Source organism: Populus trichocarpa, chromosome 4, assembly GCF_000002775.5.
Source record: "Populus trichocarpa isolate Nisqually-1 chromosome 4, P.trichocarpa_v4.1, whole genome shotgun sequence".
Lineage (NCBI taxonomy): Eukaryota > Viridiplantae > Streptophyta > Magnoliopsida > Malpighiales > Salicaceae > Populus > Populus trichocarpa.
Genome location: NC_037288.2, coordinates 20,977,315 through 20,987,297, shown reverse-complemented (window position 1 = coordinate 20,987,297; position 9,983 = coordinate 20,977,315). Strand labels below are relative to the sequence as shown.

The following is a 9,983-nucleotide window of genomic DNA, read 5'->3' as shown; positions in this document are numbered from 1 at the left end:
GTGTAAAAACTTAGGGCTTGTTGTCTGTGCGTTGCTAGCCAGGCTAAGCAAGAAGTGGATAAACCCGGCAAATCCCGAAGTCATGTGGGACGGGACAGTAATGAGATCAGACCTGTAAGAAAACTGGGTTGTGCAGACCCAGCAGATATGGAGTAAAAGCAAGAAACTCCAAATCTTTCTTCTTCTTTATACGACAAATGGAAAGCAGAAAACAAGACTGGATATGTTTTTAAATTTAGAAAAACAAAATTATTTTTTTCCACAAAATTAATCACAAATGTGGGTTAAAGTTTTTGGGTCTTCTTTAATAAATTGACTGGACTTATTGATACCAAGAAATGGATGCTAAATATGTGTTGGGTGTTACAAAATTTGTATTCTTGCCAACAAGAACTTTAGCTAAAACTTTGACAAAAACTTTAGCAGAAAATCTTCTGAAGAAGAACAATAGTGTTGAGAGAGAATTTTGAGCGAGCTTTGAGCCATCGCTATGAATGCCACCATCTCATTTCATTGAGGGAGAGGGGTGGAGGGAATTAGTATCATAATTATTAAATCCAATTTGAAAATTCACCCAGCCAAGGAGTAGGTTGAGTCGGATTAATCCAGAAAAATAAAAAAAATAATACACATACACATACACACTACAAATCACTATAATGTCTAGGTCCAAAAAAGATAAATATTGCAAATTGTTTTCATCAATCCACTTTGCTAAAAAATTTAACAAGATAAAAGATAAAAGAACAACATGCTAAAAAAAGAAATTAATTGACGAACACTTCAGCACAATTTAATAAAGGCAACTAAGCAAACTACAAGTCCAAGGGACAAAACAATTAATTAATTACAATTTCAAATCCTATTATTTTGATAGGTATTTCATCACAAACAATATAATTATTACTAAAAAGTTCAAGATTTCATAATATTATAGTTCAAGTTACATGTAAAAGTACATTGAAAATCAATGTAACACATATAGATGCATCCTTGTCAGCACCTTCACTTTAGTACAATGAATATATTGAGCTTTTCCATGTCCGAGCAAAATTTGAATAAAATGAATAAAATGTCGACGGAATGAGATGTTTGGGCCGATGAAGTATCAGAATTTGAAGTACAACCAGAAGACATTTTACATTGCTGCAATAAGATCAATGAAAAGACATTAATGTATACTATACTATACTAGACATGAAGTAAATGTCAAAATATATACACACCATTTTCTCCTTTTACAATCTCTACTGCGAGCAGGATAGACAGTTTTCTATTGAAATAGATCGAAAGAATCCAGAGACCTTATCTTTGCTACAGAGACTGCACTGCATCTTCACCTACCATGTCTGTTGAAGATCAAGCCAGCCTGCCAATTTTTGAAATGAAACAGAAGGAATAGAAACTCTGGTGAGACAGATGATTGAAATGTGATAGTTAAAATCAGTAGCAAGGCACCTAAAGGGTTGAATGCCATAATTAAAGTAATTAGCATATGCATCTTCCGAAGAATTTTTTTGTAAATAGCATATGCATAGAAAACCCAAAAAGCCTGTATGTGTGATTAAAAAATTCCCTCAGCTTATGGAAATGATCCATAACTGTAAATAGAATTGTAAAAAGAAACAAGTTTGGAACTATATGCAGTAATGAAGAACCAGAAACCAGCATGACACCATGCAATCAGCTAGTGGAATAGGAACGGATGACATTTAGAATGGGAAGAATATGCATATCCCGTCACATTATAAAGTTGTTAAAATAATCTAAAACAATTTTCTCCTTTAATCAATAAGCATGTTATAGAGGTAGAAATTTAAGAACCACACCTCACTGAATCCAATTCCAGATTTCTCATCTTGTTTTGATCACTTAAGCGCTGATTACAGAACTTCTGGCATCTAAAGGGAGTGAAACAGGTGAGCCAAGTTTCTCAAAGCATCTGAAAATCCTCCCTTCTGTATATCACGAAGACACACGCATAATACTTCTACTGTTCAGTGCTTAGATAAAATCTTAAAAACATGTAGCAAAGAAAATATACCTTTCTAAGATCAGAAGTGGTGGATTTGGAATCCATCGATTCCTTGGTCATCCATCGAGGGACGTTTAGGTAATGGTCAGTTTGCAGATTTTCATCTCTGCCAAAGAGAAGGAAAACAGTCAACACATAACTTCATCTTACCAGTTAAGCCATCTTGCAAAACAAAGATCCTAACAGAGCCCAACTCCCAAGACAGCTCAACAACCCATTTCCCAATCCAAACTACATATTCAAGACAAGCTCACTAGATGTGGTTCATGAAGATCCAGATACTTGGAAGGATTGACAAAGATTTATTAAACTGGGGTGTAAAATGAAGTTGGAAAGGATTTTAAGACATTGCCAATTTCTGGTTATATGCTTGCCTCAAACCAAAGACCGTCTGCCATCAGTTGCTCTACCTGCACCTTCCGTACTATTCTGTGGTTGAAAGGAATGACCGAGACTAATTTTAGCAATGGAATTCACAGAGAAAAATGATCCATATCTCCAAACCCATGACACCTACCAAATACCTGAAGATGATTAAACCCTTATGGAATGTGGGGCTGAGATGTTTACAAGTTGAAGGAAGGTGTGCTGACAGTTTTCTTGATGGATGACGATTGCTATTCCTTCCAGGACCTAGAATCAGGAGAAACATGGGCACCTCTGAGAAAAATTCTATTATTCTTTTGCGATTGCTAGTGAAATGAACCACTCTTGTTTGGTTGACCGAACACGAACGTATTTTTCTCCTGAAAATATAATTACATACAATATCATGGAGTGGATTTTCATAGAAATATGCAAAAAACCAAATGCTTATTCAGAGGCCTAATAGCATCCTGGTCAGTTGAGCAGAGAAGAGTCTTTGTAACTCACTTGAAACTGAGCTGGTCAAATGAAGCAATGTGCGTCCGTGCATGGACCTCTATTCTTCTGCTTCTTATGTAAAAAAAAACCAGCTTAGTGAGCATTCAAATCAGAAGTTGTTTCAAATAACAGCAGCAAATCCTTCATCACACTGAATCTCTGAGTTGCTAGAGTTACTTGGAAGCATTGTTTCTTTGTCCACATAATCCCACAATAAGAACTCCTGGTTCAGCAAAACTCAAAAGAATTGCACGTATCTCCTCCTGCAAAACCCCATGCTGGATTAATGAGCAGAGCTTGCACTGATAAGCATAAATATTAACTCATTGTTGAACGATCTCAAGAAGACTTTGTCCCCTTGACCTTTTCCAACTCGCATTTCTGAAAACGTAGCCCTGATTTTTGGGCTTCTTTGGCATCTAGTTCTGGTCTCCGTCTTTCAGCTACTAACAAAAAGCTGCTCTTGCCTTATCCAGTCCGAGTCCCCTACATAAGGCTCTTCCCCTTGTCCTTGCCGGCATCAAAATGCTTTCACCTGGTTGAGCTAGTAACCATCTGAATAAGAAAAAACCTCTTGGATTCAGAATTGCAGCTAGTGAAATGAAGTAGAAGTCTAAAAGTGCAGGAAAGTAGGACATGTGAGAGGCTGATTCATTGTATAATCTGCATATGAGTTTATGCTTAGCAAAGCAAGCCTCGCTAATGAATTGAAACAAAAGTTGAATAGAAGTTGTCAAAATACCGAAGACAATTAGTTCAAACCCAACATATTTATAAATCACTAAAGTGTTCAAACCAAAAATTTCCCTAACTTTCCACCAGTCTTGATAATCACTACCTTTTTGCCTAACAAAAAGAAACGTAAATATACACTTCAAAACTGCTAATTGATTAATGTTCTGGTTACATGTTTACCTCATAAAGGATCACCATAAAAGACCATCTTCCACCATTTGGTCCACCAGAAGCTTCCAAACTATTCTGTGCAATCTTATTGGAAGAGAAGGACGATCACTAATATCAGCAATGCAATTAATGCAGCAAAGTTGAATAATTGGCAGCACTAATCCACATCTTCAAATGCTTGAGACTTACCAAAAAAACCCAGATGATTAAACCCTTCTACAGGCTGAGACGTTTCCTTAAAATGTCAGAGGGATGCACAATTGAAGGTTTCTTGACCGGTTGCTCGTGAAATGAACCGCTCTTGTTTGGTTGACTGAACAAGAAACTGTTTTTCTCCTTAAAATATACTAGTAATCATAACAATAATTACGTACAATATCACCATAACTATGGAGATTGGATTTTAATGGAAAGATGCAAACAACCAAATACCTATCAGAAATCAAAGCGAGGGGCTGGCTGCGCAGCACAGAGCCCTTGTTTCTTTTGCACTAGATCTTCATCTGCCGTTTCTGCTAAAGATTAAGCCAGCAAAAAATCCAGCTGAGTTGAAGCTTGAAATTATTCAATTAAATTATAAAGATAGGAATCAATTATTATCAGCTTTGCATAGAAAAGGGACCTTATACAAAAACATAAAAAAATCAGATGAACAGAAAAAATGAAACAAAAAATTAGAAAAAAATGATTGGAGAGTCATATAAACCCAAAAAGTTTGAAGAGAAGAACCAACCTGAGGAAATTGGTAGTAAGATTGTGCTCCCTTACTATTTATTTAATTGGGTGAGTTGCGCTTATTCCTAGAAAATTTGTTGTGCAAGCAATTAATCAATGCAATGAAAAAGAAAGAAATTAAACGAATTAAATTTAATATAAATAAATATAATTAAAGACAGCCAGATTTATAGAAATTCAAACTTACCTCACTATGGTAAATCGATATGTGGGATATGAGAAATCTTGGGCCACTCAGACCCACTGCCCTCCGTGCAATTTCGCTTCAAAAGCGAACAGCTCCTAATTATCAGACGTGTTAGTTTGGAGAGGCTTTGCATGGCTGTTGAACTTGGCAGATACTTGAGATTCTGACATTCCCAAATTGTAAGCTCTTGAAGAGAAGAAAGGTTGGCCAGCCAATCTGGCAATGCTTCCTCAAATCCCTCTCCGTTGAAACCATAGATCTTTAATTTCGTAAGGGAGGTGAGGTGTTGAAGTTGATGTGGTAGACTCTTCAGTTTCTTCCACCCAATTATCTTAAGCTCTTCAAGGGAGCCACCTAGGTGTTGGATTGAATTCATTCCAGGAAATGCCTCCAATTCCTGCGAGAAACCACCAGCAATCCCTTCAATTGGTTGAGGCCGCAAAAGAAATCTTCCGGAATATGACTTAAATTTCGACACCAGCTGATATCTAATCGAACAAGAGAATGCAGTCTTCTTTTTAAACCATCAGGAACTGACTTGAATTGATCACAGCATCTAATGACTAGTGATTGAAAACGAGAAGGCCACACTTCTCGTCCATGTAAATCATCAGAGAAGATAAGCTCCCCGCAGATCTCGATATTCAATTCCTTCATATTTGCGTAGGATAGTGGCCAACTAATTCGAACACTTGCTTTTCCACACCAACCAATGAATACACTTGTAAGAGAACGCGATTCTAGAAAAACAGGCGATACCAGATTGTAGCACGTAGAAATAGACAATGCCTCCAGAGCTATGCAGCTTTGAAGGCTTGGAATGGATGACAGGTTGGAACAACGCCTTATGGTTAAATATTTAAGAGATTTCGCAGAGGCTTGGAATTCGCCAGATATATGACTCAATGCATCACAGTCTCTGATTGTCAATCTTACAAGTTTTGATGAAAGATGGCTCATGGATGGAATGCTTTCTAACTTGGGACACCCATTAATGTTCAACTCTTCCAGGCAAGGAAATGCTACTTCCATTCCACCACTGCTATAAAATTCCTCACCTATTATCTCCACAACATCCATTCCTTCTATCTCAAGAATTTGAAGATGAGAAGGATGTCCTGTTAAATAATATTTATGTAGTTTTATTTATTAAGGGTAGAATAGTACTTTCAGTTTAACCTATATATACTTTGTTTGTATTTAGGTTAAGACTAAGCACTCATAATATACATATTATTCAGAATTCTAGTCTCCTTTTCGTGTTTGAGCTTAATTATTTTAACATGGTATCAGAGCTGGTTTTATGGAACGAGGCTTAATCCCGAACACAGCTTCGCTTAATTATTTTAACATGGTATCAGAGCTGGTTTGAACAAATTTTTTGGACTGAGATTTTGTCTTCCGCTTCTGCAAAATTTGATATTTCGTCAGTTTCTGCAATTATTTTGGTATTTCGTCTTCCCTTCAGCTTCTGCAATTTGGTATTTGCGTTCAGTTTCTGCAAATTTGTTCTGTGTTTTGGAGTAATCGTATAATTTTGAGAAGATATTTGTTTAGTTTCTGCAATCTCTGTTCAGTTTCTGCAATTTGGTATTTTGTTTTCCGCTGCTTTTGCATTCTGGTTCTCTGTGATTGTTGATTATGGCTACTGAACGAGATGATTCGCTTCAGTCTGTGAGTGTGAGGTTGGATGGGAAGAACTATTCGTATTGGAGCTATGTAATGAGAAATTTTCTTAAGGGTAAGAAGATGTGGGGATATGTCAGTGGAGCTTATGTGGTACCTAAGAATACTGAAGAAGGAGATACTGCTTCGATAGATGCATGGGAAGCAAACAATGCAAAGATCATTACTTGGATCAACAATTCTGTTGAGCATTCTATAGGTACACAGTTGGCGAAGTATGAGACAGCAAAGGAGGTTTGGGATCATCTGCAAAGGTTATTCACGCAATCAAATTTTGCAAAACAGTATCAGTTAGAGAATGACATACGAGCTCTTCACCAGAAGAATATGAGTATTCAGGAGTTCTATTCTGCCATGACAGATCTTTGGGATCAATTAGCTCTTACAGAATCGGCAGAATTAAAAGCATGTGGTGCTTATATTGAACGTAGAGAGCAGCAACGATTGGTACAGTTTTTAACAGCACTTCGCAATGATTTTGAAGGACTTAGAGGTTCAATTCTGCATCGTTCTCCACTGCCTTCTGTTGACTCTGTTGTCAGTGAGTTATTGGCTGAAGAAATACGTCTTCAGTCTTATTCTGAAAAGGGAATTCTTTCTGCTTCAAATCCTTCTGTACTAGCAGTACCTTCTAAGCCATTCTCTAATCATCAGAATAAGCCTTACACAAGGGTTGGCTTCGATGAGTGCAGTTTCTGTAAGCAGAAAGGTCATTGGAAGGCTCAGTGTCCTAAGTTGAGACAACAGAATCAAGCTTGGAAGTCTGGCAGTCAGTCACAATCTAATGTTCATCGACCACCTCAGGGTTATAAACCACCACACCACAATACTGCAGCAGTAGCTTCACCAGGCTCTATTACCGATCCTAATACTTTGGCTGAACAATTTCAGAAGTTTCTCTCCTTGCAGCCACAAGCAATGTCCGCTTCTTCCATAGGTCAGTTGCCTCATAGTTCCTCAGGTATGTCACACTCTGAATGGGTCCTGGATTCTGGTGCTTCCCATCATATGTCTCTAGATTCCTCATCTTTTACCTCTGTGTCCCCTTTGTCCTCCATTCCTGTTATGACTGCTGATGGCACTCCTATGCCCTTAGCAGGTGTTGGTTCTGTTGTCACACCTCACTTGTCTCTCCCTAATGTTTATCTTATTCCAAAACTCAAATTGAATCTTGCGTCTGTTGGTCAAATATGTGATTCTGGTGATTATTTAGTCATGTTTTCTGGTTCTTTTTGTTATGTACAGGATCTGCAGTCTCAGAAGCTGATTGGGACAGGCCGTAGGGAGAATGGACTATATATTCTGGATGAGTTAAAAGTGCCAGTTGCTGCTGCTGCCGCTGCTACTACTACTGTTGATTTGTCTTCCTTTCGTTTGAGTCTTTCATCTTCTAGTTTTTATTTATGGCATTCCCGTCTAGGTCATGTTTCGTCTTCTCGTTTGAGATTTTTGGCATCCACAGGAGCTTTAGGAAATTTGAAAACTTGTGACATTTCAGATTGTAGTGGATGTAAACTGGCAAAATTTTCTGCTTTACCTTTTAATCGAAGTATTTCTGTTTCATCTTCACCATTTGATTTGATTCATTCTGATGTATGGGGACCTTCTCCTGTTGCCACAAAAGGAGGGTCTCGATATTATGTCTCTTTTATTGATGATCATACTCGTTATTGTTGGGTTTATTTAATGAAACATCGTTCTGAATTCTTTGAGATATATGCAGCTTTTCGATCTCTTATCAAAACTCAACATTCTGCTGTGATCAAATGTTTTAGGTGTGATTTGGGTGGGGAATACACCTCTAATAAATTTTGTCAAATGCTTGCCTTAGATGGAACCATCCACCAAACTTCATGTACAGATACTCCTGAGCAAAATGGTGTTGCTGAAAGAAAACATAGGCACATTGTCGAAACTGCTCGTTCTTTCTTGTTGTCTGGTTTTGTTCCTAGTGAGTTTTGGGGAGAAGCTGTTCTTACTGCTGTAAGTTTGATTAATACAATTCCATCTTCTCATAGTTCGGGTCTATCTCCTTTCGAAAAGTTATATGGGTATGTCCCTGATTATTCCTCATTTAGAGTCTTTGGTTGTACTTGTTTCGTTCTTCGTCCTCATGTAGAACGCAGTAAGTTATCCTCTCGATCCGCTATTTGTGTCTTTCTGGGTTATGGTGAAGGTAAAAAGGGGTATCGTTGTTTTGATCCAATAACTCAGAAACTTTATGTGTCTCGTCATGTTGTCTTCCTTGAGCATATACCTTTCTTTTCTATTCCATCCACTACTCATAGCCTGACAAAATCTGATCTTATTCATATAGATCCTTTTTCTGAGGATTCTGGTAATGATACCTCTCCCTATGTTCGATCAATTTGTACTCATAACTCTGCAGGTACTGGTACTTTACTCTCTGGCACACCTGAAGCTCCATTCTCATCTACAGCCCCTCAAGCTTCATCTGAGATTGTGGATCCACCTCCACGTCAGTCCATCCGCATTCGTAAGTCCACAAAACTACCAGATTTTGCTTATTCTTGTTATTCTTCATCATTTACTTCCTTTTTAGCTTCTATTCATTGTCTCTTTGAGCCCTCTTCCTATAAAGAGGCAATTCTTGATCCGCTTTGGCAGCAAGCTATGGATGAGGAACTTTCTGCTTTGCATAAGACAGATACTTGGGATCTGGTTCCTCTACCTCCTGGTAAGAGTGTTGTTGGTTGTCGTTGGGTGTATAAGATCAAGACTAATTCTGATGGGTCTATTGAGCGATACAAAGCTAGGCTGGTTGCAAAAGGATACTCTCAACAGTATGGTATGGACTATGAGGAGACATTTGCCCCGGTTGCAAAAATGACTACTATTCGTACTCTTATTGCCGTAGCTTCGATTCGTCAGTGGCATATTTATCAGCTTGATGTTAAAAATGCCTTCTTGAATGGAGATCTTCAAGAAGAAGTTTATATGGCACCCCCTCCTGGTATTTCACATGACTCTGGATATGTTTGTAAGCTTAAGAAAGCATTATATGGTCTCAAACAAGCACCCCGTGCTTGGTTTGAGAAATTCTCTATTGTGATCTCGTCTCTTGGCTTTGTTTCTAGCAGTCATGATTCTGCTCTTTTTATTAAGTGCACTGATGCAGGTCGTATCATTCTGTCTTTATATGTTGATGACATGATTATTACTGGTGATGATATTGATGGTATTTCAGTTTTGAAGACAAAGTTGGCTAGACGATTTGAAATGAAGGATTTGGGTTATCTTCGATATTTCCTGGGTATTGAGGTAGCATACTCACCTAGAGGTTACCTTCTTTCTCAGTCGAAATATGTTGCAGATATTCTTGAGCGGGCTAGACTTACTGATAACAAGACTGTAGATACTCCTATTGAGGTTAACGCAAGGTACTCTTCTTCTGATGGTTTACCTTTGATAGACCCTACTTTATACCGCACTATTGTTGGGAGTTTGGTATATCTCACCATTACTCGTCCAGATATTGCATATGCTGTTCATGTTGTTAGTCAGTTTGTTGCTTCTCCTACTACTGTTCACTGGGCAGCTGTTCTTCGT

The 9,983-nt window shown here is 37.9% G+C and overlaps 1 protein-coding gene and 1 non-coding gene across 10 annotated transcripts; one reads left to right on the top strand and one right to left on the bottom strand.

Annotated features, from left to right (window-relative positions):
• Positions 1-843: 843 nt before the first annotated feature.
• LOC18098080 (uncharacterized) lies at positions 844-5,839 on the bottom strand. Of its 9 annotated transcripts, none has more exons than XR_008059020.1 (12): positions 4,728-5,839; positions 4,539-4,605; positions 4,238-4,320; positions 3,995-4,152; positions 3,815-3,889; positions 3,263-3,454; positions 2,909-3,162; positions 2,553-2,781; positions 2,045-2,141; positions 1,830-1,958; positions 1,227-1,369; positions 844-1,146 (listed from the first exon to the last, which is right to left on the bottom strand). It is a non-coding gene; the product is annotated as an uncharacterized LOC18098080 (transcript). The 9 variants fall into 9 exon arrangements; XR_008059019.1 differs by having other exon boundaries at positions 3,995-4,130; XR_008059018.1 differs by having other exon boundaries at positions 3,995-4,118; positions 4,728-5,838.
• Positions 5,840-5,935: 96 nt separating this feature from the next.
• Positions 5,936-7,845, top strand: LOC127905211 (uncharacterized). The gene is made up of 2 exons (XM_052452270.1): positions 5,936-7,374; positions 7,659-7,845. Exons 1-2 carry the CDS (start codon positions 6,369-6,371, stop codon positions 7,694-7,696), a joined length of 1,044 nt encoding a protein of 347 aa, XP_052308230.1. The 5' UTR covers positions 5,936-6,368; the 3' UTR covers positions 7,697-7,845.
• The last annotated feature ends 2,138 nt before the right edge of the window (positions 7,846-9,983 follow it).

What these genes read in the sequence shown, in the direction of transcription:
- LOC127905211 (XM_052452270.1), top strand. Translation starts at nt 6,369, where the DNA reads ATGGCTACTGAACGAGATGATTCGCTTCAGTCTGTGAGTGTGAGGTTG. An exon ending in GTTGCCTCATAGTTCCTCAG is followed by an intron (nt 7,375 to 7,658) that starts GTATGTCACACT and finishes TGTTATGTACAG; the next exon opens with GATCTGCAGTCTCAGAAGCT.